Below are 23,959 nucleotides of genomic sequence, written 5' to 3'. Positions count from 1 at the left end.
TGTAGCAGCAGTAGCAGCAGTAGCTAGCTGTGTAGCTGCAGTCTTATGACTTCAGCTAGATGCAAGTCAGCAAAAGTACTTTAGCACTGTATATTGCAGCTATTGCAGACCATTCACAGTGTCATATTAACTTATTACTACAGAGCTCCCTGATTTTCAGTGCGTTTACCCTCACTTTTATGCAGGATACATTCATATTAACGGCTTAATTTAATTAAAGCACTTAATGGAGAGATTAATAATAATAGCAGTAAGTAAAAGACGACAACACGTCTTACACCAGAGGTGGAGTAGACAGTGGTACATTTTCATTCTAATCTGTTTCTTCCACAAACACAAATCTTTACAATTGTAGTAAATATAAATAATATTTCACAACACCATTACTTTATATCTAATATATAAATTAGATCAAGTGTTTTTAGCTGCTACATCTACAGTTTTTGTCAGTAGAAAATGGTTCATGAATCACATGACCCTCTTCATTGTTGCAGCTCTGCTCTCTATACGGCTCTGCCGCATTGAGCAGCAAACCAGAGAGCTGATTGGACCAGCAGCGTCATGACGTCACCGTGTAGACTGACGTACGCAACGGAAAGTTCAGTGATTGGACAGTTTCGTTGTCAGTAACAAAACCCTCAGGAAGTGATGTACTTCAGTCCTTTACATACTTATAAGGAAACAGATAAAAGTTAGTTTGTCGCTGCTCATAACCAAAAAACACAAATAAAAAAACAAATAAACAAACAACAAATGTGCGCTCAAAACGTGCTGTACATTTTTAAATTGTAAATTAAATGACATCATTCTAAATATTAATTCTACTCTGGCCACTGTAAAAGTCTGAATAATCTTGTGTTTATTTTACTTTGCATTTTACAAAGATGCAAATACTCTTTCACAACTTCATCTAACTTTTAATGAGACTGACAGTAAATTACATCGCCATCTGGTGGATTCTCCAAGTTCTTCTGTTTCTCAAAATAATGAGAACATTTTCCTCTTAAACCAAAATAACTTATGTGTAATGATACTTCTCTCATCATTATATGTGCTCATTTGCTTTACCATAGTTGTTATATATCTGGAAATTAAAGCTGATTTTTCCTTCAGTTTAAAACTACCTTTTATAAATGAGAAAAACATTTTAATTATTTATTTTTTTATTTTAATAGCAGAACAACTTACTTGTGAGTGATGACATGAGAAAATGGCATGCTGTAGGACTTAAAATGTGTAGTCATAGACAAAGGTACTTTACTTTGGCACAAGCATTCTTGTTTCAATTAACACATTCATTCAGGTGACTTCAACATAACAACCTTACTGCAGTCTCTTTAAAACACATTGCCTCTCACCTGAAGGCATCCCATATTCAATATGAATATTTCATATTTACACCAACTACAGCCAGTGTTTCATCATTGGCTACTGAGCAGCTTTATTTGGTCACAAGCACCATGTTAATACTGAAGGAGACATGAGTTTACCTTTTATATCCTTCAGATCCCCGGACAACTTTTAGTGTATTCACAGCAAAAAAGGTATAAATGCTTTTCTGTGCTTTGGGTAGGACTCATATTTACTAATATAAAGGTCATGACACAGCTGTGCTGCCAGTGCCTGGTTGAAGAGCACATAAAGGACAACAAGCCACCAGGTAAGAGACAGGCCACCAAAAACCAAGCTCAGTGAGACATAAATCAGAAGCTCAGCAAAGTAATGTGGGCACGAAACCAGCTCGAACCAGCCACCCTTTGGCATTTTGTGCGCCAGTGTCTCCACTGTTCCTACAAAACAAGAAAAGAAAAAAACAAACATCACTAACTGTGTAACCAATATAGCAATCGTTCATGTTGCTAGTTATGAGGTTGCAGATATTTGTCTCAGGTGATCAAAGCAACATGCACAACTGCACAAGCTTACCTGACTTTCCAGTACGAAGCCTGGCCAGCAGAACCATGGATTGATGCTGCAGCAGTGAGGACCCAGTGAAAAGTGCGAATCCAGCCACATGAAGCCAAGCATGCTGAGAGAGGAGAGTGCCAGTCCCTAAATGGAAAGCACAAACTTCACTACCACATAGCAGAACCAGTGAATACTCGATGTAGAGTGAACTAATATGTGTTTCTAACCTGTGTCTAGCCTATCTGAGCAGAGCACCGTCAACCCTAGTACAATGTAATACCCCAGTCCAAACATGTACTGCACCAAATGCATGGCTCCATCAGAGAAAACACTGACAAACAGGCACTCGAGCAGCCTCCTGAGGGAGTGGACCCAGAGCAGCAGCTGCACCAGCAGAGTAGACAGCCGTGGGACTACAGACACAGACACAGACACAGACAACAACCAGTATGAATCAAACAGAAAAGCACAACTGGTAAGAGAGCAGAGACACGTCAGCTCACCTTGACTGGCACTGCTGGGTACACCTGTTAATATGTCTAAGATCCCAGTCAACCACGACGGCAGTGACTGCTGCTGAAACATGAAGTTCAGGTACAGGACCAGGAGAAGTCCATTCCAGCAAACAGAGAGGGCATAGAAGTGCCAGAACCACCTGGAAACAAAAAGGACGCACAACTAAATGACTATTAAGTTTTAATGATCTGGAGCCTTAACATTTCGGTTCAATATAACATAAACGTATATAGTCTACACAAAGACACAATAAGGGCTTTTAACCTTTTTGGGACATCAAACACACGCAGCCAGTCGTCTCGTTTCAGGTTCTGTTTGGTTTTTCCGTACCGTATGAGATCCTGAAATAACACGAGGAGGCGACATGTTGAGTATCTACTCGTGGTTTTGTGAACACAAAAAGCCACAAAGAAACACAAAGCTAGAAAAGACCACAAAGTATCAACGAGGCTGAAAGTCGCAGAGCTCCTAATCATCTTCGAGCTCTAAGCGTCGCGGGCATTGTTTTGTGCAACACTGAAATGAGACCGTAAGGAAACGGTCGCAACAGTTCCGGATAAAATGCTGACGACGGGAGAGTAAAGATTAATCTAAACAATTTAGCAACTTTACAAGTGTTTGTGCGAAATGTATTATACACAGTGTCCATGAGAATAGTTTTGACTGTGGCCTTTAGACTAAGCTAACAAGTTGGGGAGGTGCCACATCAGGTGGCAGCATCACCCACATGCAGGACCCTTCTTCAGAAGTGTTCAGATTACAGGCCTAGTGGTTACTTTCTCATTTCGTACTGATTAACCTATTCTATTCTGTTATTGGATTATTACCAATGCACTAACATCAAATCAGCATGTTAATGTTTCATTAGGACAGCGTTAAAACACACGATGGCCTTGGTTCTTCACTCACGTTCAGTTTTGCTGAGGTTTCTTCTCACAGGTTCATGCGTCACTTGCGTGTCTTCCTCCTCTTGACAATGCAGTAATGTGTCATAAGAAAAGAAGCGTGTTTGTGTGAATGACTTGCTAAGTCCTTTGAGACTTTAGATTCCAGGATACCTCTTAGAGGAGGACAGTATCCTGTCTGAGGAAGCGTGGACTTTTTCCTGCCCCCTTTCCTTTGCTGTCCTCAGTGTCCTCCTGTTTTTTTTTTTACTGTGCCAGAAGCAGGACCCCCCAGTCATTGCATAAAACTCCTTCCGCTCAGTCAAGGTGGTGCTTTATGGCCAGTACACCATAAAAAATTAAATGTGTGTTAAAAAATTTTGCTCAGCGTGTGAGGATTTAGACAAAAAAATTCAAAAGAAAAATGTTGACATAATGAAATGAGACACAGAGAGTGAGAGCCTGTTGTCCCTTTGGTTGTTACATGCTGGAGGACACAATATATCCAGAAGCTTGTGAGTAATCTGGCACGGCCACCACACTTTAATGTAGCTACAAACAAATCTCAGAGATACTGGAATGAATTACAATAGAAAGTGTGATAATAAAAAACTTGAAATGGCTTTGTGCCACTTACTGTACTGTACATGCCTACAACTCCTGTCTCCCATACCACACAAAGTGCTGATAATATCTGACCAAAGGCTCATGTTTATCCCTAAATCCAGGGCTTCCTCCTGCTCTACGGTTTTCTCGCTCTATTGATAATTTCAGGAAGTTAAAATGAACTTTTACTGACATTCTCTCTTTTACTGCTCTTGCAGCTGCCCTTTAAAAGCGAAGACGGAGCTTGAGCACTGTTGAAACACTTAGAACAACACAGGAGTTCCTGTAGAACCTAGTTTTATCTCAGGGACTCTCAGCTCCAATGTGAATATGATTTTATGTTTGTCCTAAATGTAGAACTATTCCTGCTCCTGTATTTGCAGGTTTTCTACAGGGGTTTGCTGACCGCTTGTGCATTGTTGGTAATGATTTTTATTTAAAAAAATCTTCTTGTCCTCTTTTAACTAGGTATTTACTGTTTCCTGAGATTTGGGTTATGTTTTTGACATTTCGATTTGACTCATGGCTGACTCATTATTATGAATTAATTGCTTGTATAAAATATGTCATTTAAGAAAAAAACATTGATAATAAAGTCTAATCACTCTAAGCATTTATATATATATGTTTTCTTTGAAGTATAGACATAAAGACTGCCCTTTGTTTAAAATTACATCAGTCACTTTCTGCGTCAGTCACAGTGCACTTCTCATCTGAACTGCATTGTGGGACAAATCCCTCCTGTGATCTCAGAGCATAAACACAAACAGCTTTTTGAAGATATTTGAATAGGAGTTTTTTTTAGATGTCATTTCATTACAAACACCAGAAAGACAGGATGTTGCCATAGCTCACTGTTGATGTAAAAACTAGAAGAGGTTTGTGGTAAAAAAATAAAAGTTTATAGTGTCTTTCTAATTATATTTAATCACAATTTTATTAGTAATTGGGAAAGTCCTTCAAAATCAATATTTCTCACATTCAGTCTTTTTTAATGGTCAAGACCCATAAAAGTATCTTGTAAATTATGTTCCACACAAACATTTCCTTGCCCAGTCTTTCCTCCTCCTGTGTTTTCCCTATATACTTTAAAATGTGTCTTTCATGTGTCTCTTTGTCTTTGCATGGGCCAGAGTTCAAAGCAATAACCTCATATTGAGCTTGGAAAACAAAGTCGGATAAAAAACAAAAGAAAAGGAAAATGTTATCAGTTTCCAGCTTTCCAGAGGTTTATTTAGTGTGGAGTGCCCTCCAGGAAGTGTTGGTTAGTAGGGAGCTAGGAGGGTTACTACCCAGTGAGTCCCTGTAGAAGCGACCAGGTCAGGAAACATGTGGACATTAAACATGCAGCCCCACCATCTCCCAAAACCTTCCTGAATCCACGCCTTCACGCGTCAAGTGAAATTCCACTCCTGTGGAAAATATGGTCATCAGACTTAATAATCTGCTGCAATTTAGGCCCTGCTGTTGTTTTAAAAGTAGAATTAATCTGATATCAACTAATTTAAGTGACTGTATGTTGTTTGTCCAAGACTCCACTGTCCCCACTTTCCAAACCTTATCAGACATTGTTGTTCAGCTGAAGAGTATTTAACAGATACAATTAATTACTTACTCTCTCTTTTTATTTGTGGGTTTCTGTATTTATAATGCTCTAGGTCCAAGTATACTGTACTTCCCAAGTATACTTCTTGTAGTATACTAAATTGGCTCACGTCTTTTTTTAAATGAAACTATACTTTACATACTAAATATTATATTATATAATATTAAAAGTAAACTATTGCACATGAGTTACAGTTATTGAAAAACAAAAAACAAAACAAAAAACAAACAAACAAAAAAGCGTCTATACATACTGTTCATGTCACACAAGAAATTGTAACAAATTTATTTTAAGCCAAAAATTTAAAATATCAGTGATTTGTTTCATAGTTGTTTGTTTACAAAGTTAAACCACAATTTTAGCTTAGAAGAAGAATACTTAAAGTAAACTTGAATGTACCTGTAGGGTTGTACAAATATCAATCAACCACCCCTATAGCCCCTGTGCTCTAATCTTAAAACTAGCCTTTGAATTACTGACTCATAGTCACTTGTTTTGTTTTATCATCAATAAAATCAATATGCTCAGATATTTATCACCAGTTCCCCTTCTAAGTGTCTTTATGTGATAGGTTTGATGCACAAAAAGGACAAAAAGTCGCCAAATTCAGCTGCTGGCTGTCTGTCTCTTTGCAGACTGGGGAACACAGTGGAGTATTTAGTGGGTAAAGTATTAAAATATTTCTTTCTGCTTATTAAGTTGAGCACTCAAAGTAAAACTCTGGTAAAAAAAAACAATCTGAGCATCGTTTCACCAGCAGTTGACAACATTACACAGAGACAGAGAGGGACAGAGAGGGACAGAGAGGGACGCTCCTCCCCTGCAGGCTGCTCCGCCGCAGCGCGTCTCTCCATCCTCAGCAGCAGCTCCAGCTCCATGGGGACGCACGCACTTTACGCACTGCTGGTCACCGTCCACCGCTGCTCGTTTTCATGACATTTCGAAGAGGAAAACTTTACCTGGGGTGGAACATAAAGCATCAAAAGTTAATGGATCTTTAGGAGCCCGGAGGACTACTATTACAGCAGTGAAGCTTTTTTTTTTTTTTTTTACTTTCATGAAGACTGTCCATGTCTCCTGTCGGATGATGACTCGGGCAGTCTCCGTGATTCACACACTATCCTGCATTATTCTGGAAATAAGCTTTGTTGCTGGTAGGACAATCAAATAATACTCATCAAGTCTTAGTGTATAACTTAACAATTCTCCTCAGTTACATAATTGAATGGACGTTTGTTGATACTGAAACACATTCATACTTGTTAATACATGCTACAATGTACAGTACTACTGAATAGTTTTAGTTGTATCATGTTGTGCAGACTTGTGTTGAACAGCTACAAAAGTGTGTGCAATACATACATTTGAAGAAGATGAAAACTCGCATTATGAGCTCCTTTAACCACAAAGGAGCATGTTGAGAAGTTCAACCAGTCATGATCTTAGTTTATTTAAAGATATTTTAGAGGTCGTTAAGCGACATTAATTAAGTCATGATGTTAAAACAAATGTGTATTATTCCTATTTGTAAGCTTTTTTTCTCCATACAATACAGTGTGAACTTTAGGGCCTCACAGGGGGGTGGTGGGGTGGTGTATCCTCAGAAACAGGAACCCCACCTAGGCCACACTGTGCTTGGCCATTGGGCCTGACCCGGCCCATCTTCCCCTGCTTCCTGTTTTGACACAGCTCCGCCATTTGCTTCAACAATGGAAAAATGGCCCTTGCAGCCAGAGATCTAGTTACCACACACACCCCATACTGGAGACTTCCCATGTTTTACTCAGTTACTACAACATGCTTTTGACCTGATCTAAATTAGACCTTTTTAAGGCACAACACTGTGTTTTTGGAATATATAGCAATGTGACTGATGATGTGATCATTCGAGACAGTGTCTGCTGTCAGTCTTTTCTGTGATTGTGAGTTGTGTTGTTGATTCCTGCAGGCATTGGAATGAGGTTCATGCCTGATGCACCAATGCTTAACATCGATGGCATCCATAGGATGAACAAGTCTGAAAACCTAGAGCTTACCTGCAGGTACATATAAACTTACTAAATTCCCTCTATCCATGCTTCATGAACATTTTGTGCAAACAGGTCATTTAATGTTTATCTGTTGCCTGGCAGAGGTCGGCTGTACCTGAGGTGGACAACACCTCCAACAAGCACACGCTTCTACACCAGTGACTGCAGTGGGTCAGGACTGTTCTGCACAACATTGAGGATCTTCAATGCAACTGTCAATGAAACGGGACAGTACCAGTGCTCCTACAGAGACCTGAAAGTTGAAGATGGAAAGACTTCAGTAGCAGTTCACGTTTTTGTCCACGGTATAATCTATTTTAACACAATATTTGGAGAGTTACTTTATATAAAGTGTTTGGCAAAATGATGTAAATCCAGTGGCACCATCAAAATAGTTAAACTGTTACAAGGTTAAAACATGGTGAGATATTTTTTTTCAGTACTAAGATCACTTGAAGTGGGTCATTGGAAAAGTTCATGTTCAATACCACCACAAAGAATAAACTGCTACAGCAGGACGTTGTATGTCAACATCATGTTTAAGCAAATGCTCAGAGCACCAATCATATTTAATGATTAGCTGGTTCCATCCTGACCTCCTCCTCGTCCCATTAGAGTTGATCTGTTTACCTTCTTATTTGCTTTCCTTTTAACATCTAAACCCTCAACAAATGTTTGCTGTGATTTTATTTTAGATTACAAGGTGCCATTTGTGCCATCTGAGAAAGAATATGAGTTGGTGTTCATCCGTGAAGGAGAGCGAGTGGTGATACCATGCCGGGGGTCGGTGGAGAATCTCAACGTTACGCTCTACACTGTAAGGACGAGTTTGTTTGTGTGTCGCTCACAGTGGAGACTCAAACCTTATTGTCCTAAGACCACCTATCACTGGCCTTTTGTGCAGAGACCATACAATAAGACAGTAAAAGAGTGACAATATAGAAGGCAGAGCATGAACTCTCATCTGTCTGACATTTATCTGTTGAAAAACATAAATCAGGTCTTAACTGAACCATGGATTTGATGTATCAATACACCTATTTACCCAATACCATTTCCCCACTTATATGTGAACCCTGCAGAGTCTGTGAGAATCAAAACAAAAAAGATGCACTTGCATAAGCTTATAGCAAAACTAAAGACTCATGTGCAACATTTGCTGGATATTACAGAGGCCCAAATGATGTATTGATGAGATGATTTGATTTGAGATGATCTTGTTTTCTGACTCTCTGAAACAATTCTGTTGTCAACCTCAAAGTCATTTTTTCCCAAAAAGACTGCGTTGGCACCACTGATGTTAGTTTCCTTTGCTTTTTCACTTTTGCATTTTCTTAATTTTGACAGATCTCATATGAAGTTGTATCCAAAGTAACATTAACACTCCTAGATGTTCGGTTCAGTTCAGTTCAGTTCAGTAATAATAATAATAATAATAATAATAATAATAATAATAATGAAAGTCTTGTGGATGATTCGCATGGTTATTTTGGCAATTTTTACGCCGGATGCCCTTCCTGACGCAACCCTCTCTATTTATCCGGGCTTGGGACCGGCACAGAAATCACTGGCTTGCAACCCCTGTGGCTAGATTAATAATAAAAATAACAATAATAATAATAATAATAATAATAATAATAATAATAATAATAATAATAATAATAATAATAGTACTATTATTATTACTATATATGAATAATTCTAATAATAAAGAAACATTCTCAGGAGTGAAATCAGTTCCTCTTTTATCAGTAACTCCAGCTGTGTATTTGTTGGTTTACTGAGCTTTTACCTAATGTGGAACATAACTTCTTGTTTGACTTTTGTTTTTGTGAATTCCTTTATGAAATTGAGTAATATTCTGTGTCTATTAGAAGTATCCAAAGAAGGAGCTTTATCCTGATGGGAAGGAGTCTCTGTGGGACGCCAGGACGGGTTTCACCGTTCCCAGTTACCTGATCAGCTTTGCAGGCGTCGTGTCCTGTCAGACTCGTATTGGAAATGAGACTTTTAGCTCCCCTGTCTACATTGTGGCTGTTGTGGGTAAGATGAGCAAAGATACAAACAATAATGTGCACTTTCTATGTGTGTTTTGTGAGTCTGAGGGAATAACACATAGGTAACGGAAAGAACATGTCTAACTTTAGTGTCTGTGAGAGATGAAGTGATAGTGATAATCAGATGAGAGAGGGACCTGAAGTGAGTGAGCGAGGGAGAGTAAGTGCAGAGAGGGAGTCTGCAGTCTCTTGAGAACAATAGGCTGTCGACTGAGTACCGTGTCTTCCCTTCCTTTTCCGCAGGATTCAAAATCTATGACCTCACCCTGACCCCCACGCAAGTGAGGCTGTCTGTGGGGGAGCGGCTTGTGCTCAGCTGTACTGCCCACACCGAGCTCAATGTGGGCCTGGAATTCAACTGGACGCACTCTGGTCAGGCCCTGGTCAGTCCCAAGCCTTTACTGCTGATGTCTTTCCATATGTTCGGTGAACTCGTGTGACCACCTTCAATCAGCCTGCTTGGCTCAGAGCTGAAGACAGGCAGAGATACACAGAGTCCCGTGTTTCACTTCCTGTTATCCTCGCACATAGTCCTGACTTCCTGTTTCCAGGAATCCTTCGGTTTATCTCTGTACCATCAGGTCAAAGTGCAAAGGGGAACCAGATGTGTTGTAAATGTTCAGACTGCTTACATAAGAAAAATAGGCTTAGTGGACTCAAGCCAGTATTTAACTGTTTCCTCCACACTCCAGATTGTGTGTTAAAAAGATGTATTTCTTATGTGTCCCCCTTATGTCAGACCTCAGTTAACGGTTCGAAAACGCCCCACAAGAAGAAGCTGTGGAACTCTCTGGAGCTGTCGAACACGCTCATAGTGGAGAACGTGACAGTCGACCACACCGGAGAATACACCTGCACTGCATCCAGCGGGCAGATGGAGAAAAGTGCCTCTACATTTCTTAAAGTCTATGGTATGTGCACTGAGAATATATGTGGCTGTCATTAGTGATGTTGCTGCTCGAACTAGAACAGTGTTGGGTAAAAACACATCTAAAGCGTTCTGAGATTGATTTTTTTCACTTTTTTTCACTGCTGATGCAGAAACCGCTAATACTTTAGATTTTCCTTTTGCTGTTCTGCGGTCTACAGTATTTAACATTCGTGAAGCGATGGAAGAGACGGGATGTCTGTCAATTGAGAAAATTTAAAAAATGTCATGTAAAAAACTATTGCAGAAGTTTGAGTGGGGTGATTTCTTAGAGCCTATTCAATTTAAAATTGGTACTTCTTTTGTTTACTCAGTTATAGTAATTCAAATCTGAGGGTTTTGTGAGACTTTTGTTAATAATATTACCAGACCTCATGAAAGGTTTGCCGAACTATCTCTTGCTGAACACATGGGACTGTATTTCTCAATGTGACCCCCCTGAAACATAAAGAGGAGTTAAAGAGCGACAGTTTTTTGCTTTCTGAGCTCCTAGTCTGATGAGTAGATGTGTTTGAAAAGGTTACTTTGACATTGTCATGAGGTTTTATTGTTAACCTGTGTAACTAACAGCTTTTCATGATTTTTCTTGCGTTTTCTAGAAAAGCCTTTCATTGATATAAAGGACTCTGTGAAAAAGGTTTGGGAGGTAAATGTGACAGAGCAGGCTACGCTCACTGTGAAGTACTCCGCTTACCCTGACCCCAGCTTCAAATGGTACGTTCACAGTAGAAGAAAAAGTAGTTTCACTTGGTCATACCCTTCATTAACTGTTTCCTCAGTAGCATTGCTTTGTTCTGTCATGTCTGTCAGGTTAAAAAATGGCCAAACACTGAAGGATGACTACAGAATCAAACAGAGAAGTGATTCTCTAATTATCAGAGGAGTCACAGAAATGGATGCAGGGAACTACACAATTGTCTTGACCAATAAGATAACTAAAGAGGAACAGAGACGCTCCTTCCAGCTGCTGGTCAACAGTATGTACTCCCTGCTATTCCCCTTTTTTCTTCTTCTTTAGTTGTCTGATGCTGTCAGTCAGTGATGATAACACTTTGTGTATTCTTCCACAGTTCCTCCTCATATCATCGAGAAAGAGGTGGCTGTGGACACTGATGTGTACCCATACGGCAGCAGCCCCACCTTGAGGTGCACTGCTCGTGGATTTCCCACACCTACACGCATCGACTGGCAGTGGACGTCTAAAAAGGACTGTCCAGATGCCTTTGAGTAAGATCATTTTAGTCAGTACATGTGCGAAGCAGAAAAAATAGAGCGAGAGGGGGGACTTCCTTTTGTGTAAGCACGCAGTGTTCACATGCTGCTCAGTCACTCATTGTAAACAGGTTGTTGATTTGAGAGAGGAATGGCTCCTTTCGTGATGTTGACAAAAACAAGAGAGGAGACAATGAGAGCGCACTTTGACCGATGCAGATCAGCATTCGTGATTCATGCTCTTCACAATGTCCATTTTTAGAGTGACATCAATTATTCAGACTCAGAATGTGTTTACCAAAGTTGTAAAATCAGATTTTTACCTCAAGCTACAGTATGTGCCTCTGTAGATCGACTGTTTAAGATACAAGCAGCTCTGTCTGTGTAATTTACTGTACACACGGGAACTCTCGGCAGGAGGCTACGCTGTCATTTGACCAGTGTTTACAGAATTGAGGAGGCTTGTTTTAGGTAGCAACAGTTTCCTTATCTTCTGCTTACACATCTGAACACTTTGTCAGTCAGGGACTATGCTTCCTGTTGTTCCTGTCGTGCTCTCTGTCAATAAAGAAATTCTTCTTGCTGAAGCTGAAGCTTCTTTTCATCATTATTGTTAATACTCAGTTATTTATCAGGGTAATTAAAAATATATTCAAATAACTAAAATATATTATATAACAAGAGAATAAAAGGCGATAATTAATGAACAAATTCTTTATTTCTGTCACTTAGCAGCATTAATAAGCACACAGTTAGTGCCACAATGTTTAAAAATCTGTCTTTTAATTTCAACTGGTTTTTGTTCAACAGGTCAGGGCTGGTTAAGCCTGACATACAGCATGTGAACTGCACAAATTGGATCGATATCCGCAGAGGCGCTATTCCCAACACTGTAGAACAAATTACGCTGGACACTGATTATGCCCAAAAGGTAAAATATTCCTCTTATTCCACCTCAGTACTTTTTTATAATGCCATCAGATAACCTGTGGATATATCTGTGAACAATTATTAATTGAGTGCATTTGTTCCCATAGAAAATCATGAGCTTTTTAAAGATTAAGAAAGCTGAGGCACATTCCCTCTACAGATGCATGGCTGCCACCAAAGTAGGAGTGGATTCACGCATTATCTTTTTCCATGTCACACGTGAGCATTGCGCTTTTTCTTTTTCTTCTGTTCTGTTTGTAATCCTTTCAGTATTCATCCTGTTCTAATTTTTAATTGTCCATCTCCATCAGGTGGCCTGCAGGTCAGTGTTTCACCATCCAATGAACCCTTAGTAGACGACTATGTGACTATGAGGTGTAAGGCAGACAGGCAGATCTACAGCAACCTCACCTGGTACCGCGTGACTACCATGTCTGGGTCAGAACAGGTGGCCTCGGTGCAGCCCTGTCGTTCCCTGATGCTGCAGCCGAAACCCCTGTCACAGGCCGTGCTGTCCAAAGATCAGGGCACCAACGTAACCCTGGAGCTGCCACTGCCCAACGCGTCTCGCAAAGATGAGGGTCTGTATGCCTGTCAGGTGGTAAGCATCAGGACTGGGGAGAGAACCTGCCTGCTACGCCGTCTTTCTCTCAGGGGTAAGAACATTTCAACACATTTCAATCTTAATATTTTTTATAAAGTACACAAATGTCACACATTCATAATCTGCGAAGTCTAGCAGGCATGTTACTGTTAGTCCTCGAAGTGGTGCTTAAGCCCAGTAGAGTAAGACATCTTGTTTTCTGTGTTAATTACATAATCTTGATGTTACTACCTTGAAAGTAGTACACATGAATACTGGGATCATGAAGAATATGTAGTAATATACATACAAAAGAAGAAATATTAAGAATGGGGCATTTGACTGTGGAAAGTTGTTGGAAAGCACCTTTAAAAACTGACGTTAATTTATATTTTTGCGTTTGATTCTGATTTTAGGTCTTGAGCCTGCCAAGATTGTTAATAACTTAACCGACCAAAAAGTTAACATGAGTGCAACGATCACTCTCTTCTGTAATGTGACTGGGACACCAACCCCAACAGTGGTGTGGACCAAAAACAACCGTACTGTGGTGGAGGGCTCAGGTGAGACGTCCACGGCAATTGAAAGAAATGAGACTCACTTCATGAGTTGGTGCTGCAATTAAGAACACATTTCTTTGCTTTCAGGTGTGATTCTGAGCCAACATAAGCACATGTTGACCATTCAGCGTGTAAAGAAGGAGGACAGTGGTCTGTACACCTGCACTGCTTGTAACAGCCATAGCTGTGACACATCACAAGCCGTTTTGACAACTGAAGGTCAGTTCCTGCTTGAACAGGATCCAAGTCATGCTAAATAAAGCTAAAATACTTCAGTGTACTACAATGATATATTTCCTGTTTGCTGATATCATGGATGGATTGTTAGACAATGGGAGCCTGGGCACAGATATGAAAGGCCGCACAGCCACAAGAGGCTGTAGTAGTGTGGTAGTTTTTAGTTCATTTTAATATCATAATACATTACCATGACCCTTGACCTCTGTTGAAAGGTATTTTCAGTAATCCATCCACAGCTGTTACTAAAAATAACATAGCTGATGCAAGAGAGTTTAGCCTTTTGGCAATTTACCTACAATACTCACAAAGTGTGTGTATTAATTCTTCTCCAGCACATTCCAAAGCTTCTCAAAGGTCAAGTTAGGGTTAAGAAAAAATCCATTGATGGAATAACCTGGTCATTCAGTATATTCAGGTAGTCATCTGACCACATTGTTTGGACACATAACGTTGTTGAATCTAGACCTGACCAACTGCAGCAACCCCAGATCATAGCACTGCCCCCACAGACAGACCACATGACCTTCTTCTATTGGACAGTTCTTCTTAGTAGTTTCATCAATCTCCTCAGATGTTTTCTTTGCTTCATACATTCCAATAATTTGACCTGTCTTAAACAGTTTAACATCTTTTCCACAACCACAGCATGTGTCTTCTGACATGGTTGTTTAGGAAATTAGAAGCTACTCACTGCATCAGTTAGAGTTAAATAACTTGTTGCCAGCTAAAACATAATCATTCATGCAGTATTTGTCCAATAGGAGGCTCTTACCTAATTGTTTAGTTAAATCCAGGTGGTGACTTTTTTTTGGACGGGTGGTGTATTGGACCTAAAGGTTTCACTAATTCACGTAACACAACATTTCTGATGTCAAAGATGTAGAGTAAGAATAACTTTGCTTCCGCATGACAGGAAGTTGTCCCAGTTAGCACACATCCTCCTGGGAGTTTCTAAATCCAAAACAATGAGCAGACTGCAGGACAAAGGGAGAGGTCAGCCTTACCCCAGCTCCAGCCTCTGCTCTCTTATCCATGATTTTCTGTCCCCATCAGAGAGACACAGTGGCAAACAAACAAAAATGTGCTGAGCTGAACCAGGGCCTACGTGACCTGGTCCCCGCCAGCAGAATACAGACCCAGTTACAGTAGCTTTTCTCAGAGGACAGCACTGCTAATGGGGAGTGGTAACACCAACAAGAAAATCAATTTTGGAATTATAGAAACATATATTTTGTCTGATAAAATAGCATTATTGATATTTTCATTGGACCCTACCTAGAAAAGAAACACAATAAACTCCTCACAATATCAATAATAATAAAAAATAATATATTTAGGTTAAATACTAAATGGTCATTGCAACCAGTCAGACGTCTGACTGTCTGTTACATCAACCACATGACGGCTAACTCCCACGTCTGGGCTTGTTTCTTCAAAATAAATACGTGATGTGATAACTTTTACAATATATTTCACATGGGAAAAATGAATCTTTGATGGGAAAAAGTTCTTGCTCTCCCCAAAAATTCTAACTGCCTTCTTTTTTTTTCAACAAAGAGAATAGATAGCCCTCCCCTGCTCTGACCCTGTCTTTCCCCCCTAATTATTTTTGTACAGCCTCTAAGCTGAATTGTAGCATAGAGAGGTTCATTACAGCATGTAGTTACACACTACTGTGACTTAGATAGGCCTTTTCCAAGTTGTCTTTGGCAGTTGTTGTTTGTACGTCCTGACCATTTGTTATCACTAGATAAAATATCAGTTTGCTTACAGTCCAGATTCCAACAGTCTCCTTCCTCCAACCTAAACACAGACACACACATACACTTGTGTACATGCCAAAGACAATGAAAAACCTGCCTGGACAGTATGCAACACTGACAAAGTACGTCACTGAAATTATCCTCGACAATCAGCTGTGACTGACCTGCGTTTTACGCTGAAAAGAGGGCCCCAAATTAGTTTTCTGTGTTCACTGACATGTTTAATTTTTAAATCCTGAACTAATTTGCGAATTGACCCGCAACTTGTATTCTTGTTTTTTTTTTCAGGTGCAGAAGAAAAAACAAACGTGGAATTGATTGTTCCTATTGGGTCAGTGGTCATCGCCATGTTTTTCTGGTTATTAGTCGTCTTCGTCATCCGTGGAAGAAAGAGAGTAAGAACTTCCTCACCCTTGTCCTTCCTTTGCCACGCTTTTCCTCTCTTGGATTTTCCCTCCAATTACGCAGAGGGTAATCTCACACGGGAGAGAGATTCAAATATGAACAGTGAAAACACACACTCAAGTACACATACTGAGGGGGCACATGACTGATTGGTAGTGATTTGTCTGGCTCTCAGAGGTTGCTCTCCTTTGTATTTAGGAACAACGGGGCCACTCTCTGCTCCCATAAGTCACGTACACCCACAACAGCAACTGGGCCCCTTTTATTGGAAAGACACCAGAATCATTAAAAACTGCTGGTCCATTTTACTGTAGGAGGAGAGAACAGAGACAAACAGAGGCTCATTAATTCACACATCACAGCTCTGCTTGTCCTTTCATATCACTTTATCACTGTTTCAGCCAAATGGTGGGGATCTGAAGACGGGCTACCTGTCCATGATCCTGGACTCAGAGGACATGCCCATGGACGAGCAATGTGAAAGGCTCACGTATGACGCTAACAAATGGGAGTTTCCCCGGGACAGGCTGAAACTGGGTGAGACACAAATCTCCAGCATTGTGGAGGCTACTTTGCTACTTCACAAGTCATACATAAACTAATTTTAACACTTCACCATTCGGGGGAATGCGTAGATGTAGCTGAAGATGTCAGCTTTGGTTCTGCAAACAAATTAAATGTCCACCAGTCAGACACCTGCCTCCCAGAAACTAGAGTCTAAGTGGGGGTATTACACCAAGCAGGATTAATCATAGCAATAATCAATGCTTATGACTGTTATCTAATATATATAGTTTCTTTTTAATTTTTCAAAAGTTCGGATTTAAATGTGAAGAACATTATGTTTGTTAAGCAACGGTAGAAAAAATCCCCAAAAACTCTTGATAGTGCAACAAAAAGTCAGTAAATATTTATTTTGCATTACAGGTGATCCCCTTGGACGAGGAGCATTTGGTCAGGTGGTGGAAGCAGCTGCCTTTGGCATCGAGAAAGCTACTACGTGCACCACTGTTGCAGTCAAGATGCTTAAGGGTTAGTATTTTGCCCACCCTTTCTCTTCACACGCACACAAACAAACAAAGAGTAAACACAATACAAACCTTTAAAACACATGCACATACGGTTAAACGTGTTTCATTATGCGACAGAGGGAGCTACATCTAGTGAGTACCGTGCCTTGATGTCAGAGCTCAAAATCCTCATCCATATTGGACATCATCTTAATGTGGTCAACCTACTGGGAGCCTGCACGAAGCCTGGGGGTGAGTCATTACACAGAGGGCAAAGCTGTACTGTACGACAACAAGTTTTTCCAAACCTATCCGTGTTTTTCTTGCTTATTTATTTTGAATGTCTCCTGTTCTCGTGGATCTTACAATAATGTGTAGTTATGAGTTCCTCTTTGCACTTTTCTGACTCCTCAGGGCCGCTGATGGTGATCGTAGAGTTCTGTAAACATGGAAATCTCTCCAGCTACTTGAAGAGCAAGCGTGGAGAGTACAGCCCCTACAAGGTAAATTAAGTGTACCCACGTAAGTGTAAACCGCAGCCGACCCTCTGATGTGGTTACACTTCTCCCAGAATCCTGCACGCAGTCATATAATTGACCACGGACCATTACATAGCTATTCGCTCAACTGCTGACCCACAGATTGAGAGCTAATGTGGACAAAACAAAATCTGCCCCCTGAATCAAACAACATAATAACCATAACATTAATATGAGTCAAACAAGTTTCTCCTCATTTTTTGGAATGATAACCATAGCCATATTTTCTGGCGGTCCACAGAGGAAGCGCGTGGATAGCCAGAGGTGGGCATCTCTAGAGGAGGATGTGACAGAAGGGGATCTGGGTCTGGGGAAGATTGCCGAGCTGGACATCTGCACAGGAACGGCTGTCTGCTCCACAGTTAAAGACAAGGCTTCAGGCGCCAACTCTCAGGAAGGTGCTGACACATATCTTGTATGCACCCATTGCAATGCTTGTACACACTTGGTTCCCATTTATGATTGTAAAATACTTACATATAATCATAGAGAGCACAGATGATGACCATCTGACTATGGAGGACCTGATAAGCTACAGCTTCCAGGTGGCCAAAGGCATGGAGTTTCTGTCGTCCCGCAAGGTAAAACTAAAATCATCTAGAAATCTGAGTGTGCATGTAGCAATCAAAACATTATTTCCACGCTGTGATGGTTGTGAATGCAAATTCCCCTATTTCTGTTTTTTCCATGTAGTGTATCCACAGAGATCTAGCAGCTAGAAACATTCTGCTCTCAGAGAACAATGTGGTAAAGATCTGTGACTTTGGCCTCGCTAGAGATGTCTACAAGGACCCTGACTATGTCCGCAAGGGAGATGTGAGTTCCCAAGACACTGTTATAGCCTTTAAAGTAGATTCCTTCTGAACTAAATATACATATCTGTCATTGCTGCAGGCCCGTCTTCCTCTAAAGTGGATGGCTCCCGAGACCATCTTTGACCGGGTGTACACAACACAAAGTGATGTCTGGTCTTTTGGGGTTCTCCTCTGGGAGATCTTCTCCCTAGGTAAGTTTAGGAGCCACTAGTAAACTTAATTCTGAATACATACTAACCACTGTGTACATGTAATATCACCTCTCTCTGTCCTGCAGGAGCGTCTCCTTACCCGGGTGTTTGCATCGATGAGTCTTTCTGCAGGAGGCTTAAGGAAGGCACCAGGATGAGACCACCAGAATACGCCACAACTGAGATGTAAGTGGAGATTTAGAATGATGCATTCAAGTACATCAAAGAAATATAACTCAAACTACTGTCTTACTGGGATTTAATACGTTATGCGTTTACAGATACCAGACCATGTTGGATTGCTGGTTGGATCGGCCCACAGACAGGCCAACATTTGCAGAGCTGGTTGAACATCTGGGCAACCTGCTACAGGCCAGTGCTCAGCAGGTCTGTCAGTCTTATTTTACAGTGTGCTATTGTTATGGCTGTGAGTGTTCCCTCTATATCTCGATAATGCATTCAGTGAGCGTTGCCAAGTCATTTTGGGAAATTTAGGAAGTCATTATGTGACGCTGAAGTAGAACAACCAGGATGACGCAAACTACTACATCCGAAACAGCACAAGGAAAAGTAATTAGTGGGATATATTTGATATCACTTTGTTGCTTTGAATGTAAAACCACGTTTTAAGTAATCCATGTGGAATTGATCTAGTGGTTGTAAAAGCGATATTATTTTAATGTACTTTTGATCTCCAGGATGGGAAGGACTATATCCCATTGACAGCAGGCGAGGAAGAAGGATCTCCAGTGACCCCTGGCCCCAGGATCCCCTACAGCAGGCCCCAAAGTGGGCAAATCCTTGAAGCTCAGCTTCACTATGACAACCCATCATCTCTTGGGTCAGCACAATCATCTCAGCTACCACTCCTAAAACTTAATCCACCCACTGGTGTGGAAGAGTCATTAATTTAATGTACCTACTCTGTGCAGACTGTCCCAACAGAGTCGACCGCTCAGTGTGAAGACGTTTGAGGACATCCCATTGGCACACAGCAGTGTCATGGTCAGTGGCTGTGAATTCACAGAATCAGTGCATGCACACAGACAGATGTTATCATACATTTGCAGAAACTCAACACTCAAGCAAAAGTACAATCTCTAAATTTGACCTCAAGTACAAAAGTAAAAGTACAGTAAGTACAGTACTTAAGTAAATGTTACTTTCAGCTAAAATGTTAAGATGTTATTGAGGGTCAGTGTTTTCCTGTCAAGTACCAACATCCAATTCTACTGTTGCCTCTCCTGCAGGAGGGACACACAGACAGTGGTATGGGCTTCTCTCCAGAGGAGGTGAAGGGTTTGAATCAGCAGCTGCAAATCACGCCAAACTTCAAGTGAGGACATTCATTCACGGTTTCTTGATTTTGTGGGTGTAAATCTAAGAGTTTGACATTGCAAGTGTCCCTCTCTCTTTTTTTCTCACTCTTTAGCCAGCTAATGCGCTGTAAAAGTAAAGAGTCTTTGGCTTCAGAATCTTCCAATCAGACAAGCGGATACCAGTCAGGGTACCACTCTGACGACACAGACACCCCGATCTACGCCAACGAGGAGGTGATTATGAAGCACAACATGCTGAAGAAATCTCCTCTGTCCATGACGCCAGACAAGTTCAATGTGGAGATCCGCTACAGCACACCACCTGTCTGACCTCAAACGTCCCTCCCCATTAAACTCTTACCCCGGGAGTCTTTTCACTGTACAGCATTTGTTTTCCTTCCACAGGTATTTCATGTTAGGAACGATGGCAGCATATACAATAGAGCTCGGTTCACAATAAATAACTTAATAAGTCAGCGTGGGGGAACTAAAGGTTGAATGATAAGTGTGTGCATCTCTCCTTGGACAGCCAGAGGGATACTATCATGTTTACACAGCGAGTCAAAGGTCTAAGGACACGCCTACTTCCCAAGGCGACATCCACCCACTTCCTCCAATGCAGGAGTTGCTATCTGGAATTTTTAGATAATTCAGTCAGCAAATGTTTTTTCTTTTCTTTTCTTTTTTTATTTACTGGCACAATAAATTGCTGGCAAGGAGGCAGTTCTCTCAGCTCTATCAGAACTGTGAGTCACATTTGTACAGGTCCTTTATTCGTATAACATGCTGTATTTTATTGAAAGTGTATTACTAAACCTGCAATAAATGTAACTAGTTTTATAAAATAAAAATACTCACAGTTTCCGAATGCTGTTGTGCTTTGCCTTTTTGTTCGGCGCGGAAGTCTCAGTGGTACTCGTCAGTCGTCATCTGTGTGTTTGTCTGTTTCTTTGTTACAACTCTCATTTCCTTTCTCTGAGTCTTACGCGAAGAAAACAATATCCTCTCAACCTTGCTCTGTTGCTGTGTGTGTGTGTGTTTGTTGTATAAGAACAATACCCTTCTAGCCTTGGGTATTTTCTTCAGCTAAAAGTGCCCATAATATCCCTGCCAAGGCCAGTGTGGGTCACTATGACAACAAAGCAAATAGCACATTAAAAAAGCAGGTGTGAGAGCTTCAATGTGAAATCATCCACGAAGGATTCTGGGTGCTCATAATGTCATAAAGTCATAAAGTCATAATGTGACGTGAGAGTTTTTCCAACATATTCTTAGATGATTGGTGAATGTTTATGGAGTGTTACTCTAACTTCTGATAATGGGCCTAAAAGCTTAGAATGGGTGATGCATTGCATGAGAACTCAATGAGTTTTGTCTACAATCAAGGACAATAAACCTGACTAATTATAGAAGACTAGAGGAAATGACATGTAGGCTGTGAGGAGTGGAGTGTTTCCACACGTAATACTGGGGGGTTAAATATAGAGCGCAGCCCCTTGTTACCTCTGGATAAAGACGCCTTAATGTGTCTCTACAATAGGTGTATTCAAGACAGTTTGTTTCATTTTGTTTCTAAATCACCCTTTTAATAAAACTTACAGCTTGAGGATGACAGAATGTGCATGAGAAATTACTTTTATTCATCAAAGTTGATAGATATAATGAAGCTTTAAAATCACCGAATGAATATTACTACAACAAGCAAAACATGATAAATTCCCCTTATTATTCCACAGTTCTCAGTTCTGTTGATGCCTTTATTAGTGCAGGGATTATTGAGCAACAATGCCCTCTGCTGTGTTGAAGGTGTAATCACCTGTGTTGGATTCCTCCTTCAATTCAGCAGGTTAGACAGTTACTGATCGGTGCACATGTAGGACATAGGGCAAAGCTGTAAGTAAATATGAAAGCACAGAATCGCGCTTCAGCTGTTGCTGGTGTTTTCAGAAGACAGACACAGACGCCACACTTACATCTGGAACAAAGGATCAACCTCTGCAGGAACTCAGTCTAATTTCCTGAGGAATGGCCAAACATGCCGAAGGCAGAGATCTGAACTGGCAGGAAATATCTTGGCAAACGCAAACAGACATCACCAGTGTCTGTGTAATAGTAGCACACACCACGACAGGCTGCCAGCTCACCAGATGGAGCCAGACAAGTGGTAAAAGTGATTGATAGAGAGTTACTTTTGAATTGACAGCTAAATTGTAAAAAAAAAAAAAAAAAAAAAAAGGTAATAACTGATTTACTGTAAATTCAAACGAGCACATTTGGAACGTGAATAGTGTCAATAAAAGTGTGCTTGTGTTTTTGGAGCGCTGCACTATACACATGTACAAGTATATAGTTATCATACACAAATCTCACAACCAACACAAGGTCTTACAATGGACAGCTCCACCATAAATATCAGCACACGATTTCACGCGAGGATGAAGCTGAAGGATAATCTGATTTCTATTTTGTTGAGGCTATAACTGCTGCCACTAAGTGGTAGTAACGCTCTAACATCAGTTCTCCGAGCTCTGCCTTAGCCTGAGATCACACAGAGGCAGAGCAGCTAGCAGGATCTTGGATTATGTAACTAGACAGGCACACCCTAAACTTTACACCCCGAGATCCTGATGATATGTGACATTTCATGTGTGATCAGAAATGAAAGAAGGTAGTAGAGCTTTTCAGGTTCACGCAGTTGTGGAGTTGCTGGATCGGCTTATCAAGCTGTCAGACTGGAATCGGTGTGTTGCTCAGAGATAGCAAACTGGGATTTTCTGTAACCAGGTTCTGTCATTAGAATGTCACTTTGCAAACAACTATCTAACCAGGCTAAATACAGACAGAGAAAACCAACTACCACCAATCAACACGTGGGATTAGTTGCATTTTATTACACAACCGCAACACACAGACGCATGTATTGATTTAATAGATACGCTTGTCTCACTGACAGAATTGTAGCAGCTTTATCTCTTATTCTTGTCATATGCCCTAAGCTTTTAAAGGCTGCTTATACGAGCCTGTCACTCACTTGCTGGCAGTCGAGATTGACTTCTGCGATACACAACAACAATTTTAGCAGCAAATCAACTCCTGGTGGCATTTGGTGCTCAGAGGCAGGGAGGGAGAAGGTTCCCTAGAATGTGCTTTTGGATTTTCACAAACACAATGAAATTGAAACAGAAGAGTGAATCATTTCATGCAATTAAAAAAACATACTAATTAAAGTATTAACTCAACCACAATACACAAAAAGTGATGAAGATGCAGTGTGCAGAGTCAGTCTCATGAGTTATTGCCTTTAACCCAGGCTGGAGAGTGACTGTGCGTATCATTTAGTTTTCACAGTTTTTACAGTTGTTCCTCCAAAGATGTGTGTAACATTGCGCAGCCCAGCAGCAACGCTGTTTAGATGCAGTTGTTCATACATGCTCCTGCGCTTCTGTGGTCTGTGAACTTGGCAGTGGGACAGTGCACTAGCTTGGTGTGGTTAATTGTACCAGGAAATTTGTATCCCATTGATCAAGTATTTCAAGTATTAATCACCTTTCGGGTCATCAGAGTGCAGGCATGCTAAAACAACATGCATCATTATTCTTTTACTCTATATATACTGCTAAATAAACACAACACACACTCCAGCTTATCAGATCTCACATTCACCACAGGAGGCCTCGCATATCTCATTCACTGACTGTTCCATGCACGTGCAGGCCCTGCATCATCTCCATCTGATCTCTTCTCTTTAGCTCATATCTGATGTCTCAGTATTGTCATTGGAGCCATTCTGTCACCACCGACACTGGATAAAGAAATTAGTGATTCCTCTAGTAGTCTGTGACAGGTGGTGTGCAGCC

The 23,959-nt window shown here is 40.7% G+C and overlaps 2 protein-coding genes across 2 annotated transcripts; one reads left to right on the top strand and one right to left on the bottom strand.

Moving 5' to 3' along the window:
* Positions 1-1,179: 1,179 nt before the first annotated feature.
* srd5a3 (steroid 5 alpha-reductase 3) lies at positions 1,180-2,925 on the bottom strand. Its single transcript, XM_026345393.1, has 5 exons — positions 2,689-2,925; positions 2,412-2,563; positions 2,136-2,321; positions 1,927-2,052; positions 1,180-1,790 (listed from the first exon to the last, which is right to left on the bottom strand). Exons 1-5 carry the CDS (start codon positions 2,898-2,900, stop codon positions 1,531-1,533), a joined length of 936 nt encoding a protein of 311 aa, XP_026201178.1. The 5' UTR covers positions 2,901-2,925; the 3' UTR covers positions 1,180-1,530.
* Positions 2,926-6,362: 3,437 nt separating this feature from the next.
* On the top strand, positions 6,363-20,966 carry kdr (kinase insert domain receptor (a type III receptor tyrosine kinase)). Its single transcript, XM_026345331.1, has 30 exons — positions 6,363-6,674; positions 7,469-7,562; positions 7,653-7,855; positions 8,246-8,367; positions 9,425-9,593; positions 9,851-9,990; positions 10,347-10,518; positions 11,135-11,249; positions 11,346-11,512; positions 11,606-11,762; positions 12,558-12,678; positions 12,785-12,896; positions 12,989-13,333; positions 13,677-13,823; positions 13,908-14,039; positions 16,112-16,218; positions 16,630-16,765; positions 17,156-17,260; positions 17,377-17,490; positions 17,653-17,741; positions 18,019-18,175; positions 18,267-18,358; positions 18,471-18,593; positions 18,672-18,783; positions 18,870-18,969; positions 19,065-19,170; positions 19,482-19,624; positions 19,716-19,788; positions 20,034-20,119; positions 20,216-20,966. The coding sequence occupies exons 1-30, from the start codon at positions 6,578-6,580 to the stop codon at positions 20,430-20,432; spliced, it is 4,053 nt and encodes a 1,350-aa protein (XP_026201116.1). The 5' UTR covers positions 6,363-6,577; the 3' UTR covers positions 20,433-20,966.
* The last annotated feature ends 2,993 nt before the right edge of the window (positions 20,967-23,959 follow it).

This window comes from Anabas testudineus, chromosome 4, assembly GCF_900324465.2.
Source record: "Anabas testudineus chromosome 4, fAnaTes1.2, whole genome shotgun sequence".
NCBI classification, from domain to species: Eukaryota; Metazoa; Chordata; class Actinopteri; order Anabantiformes; family Anabantidae; genus Anabas; species Anabas testudineus.
The sequence above is the reverse complement of the archived record's forward strand: the minus strand, read 5'-3'. Positions and strand labels throughout refer to the sequence as shown.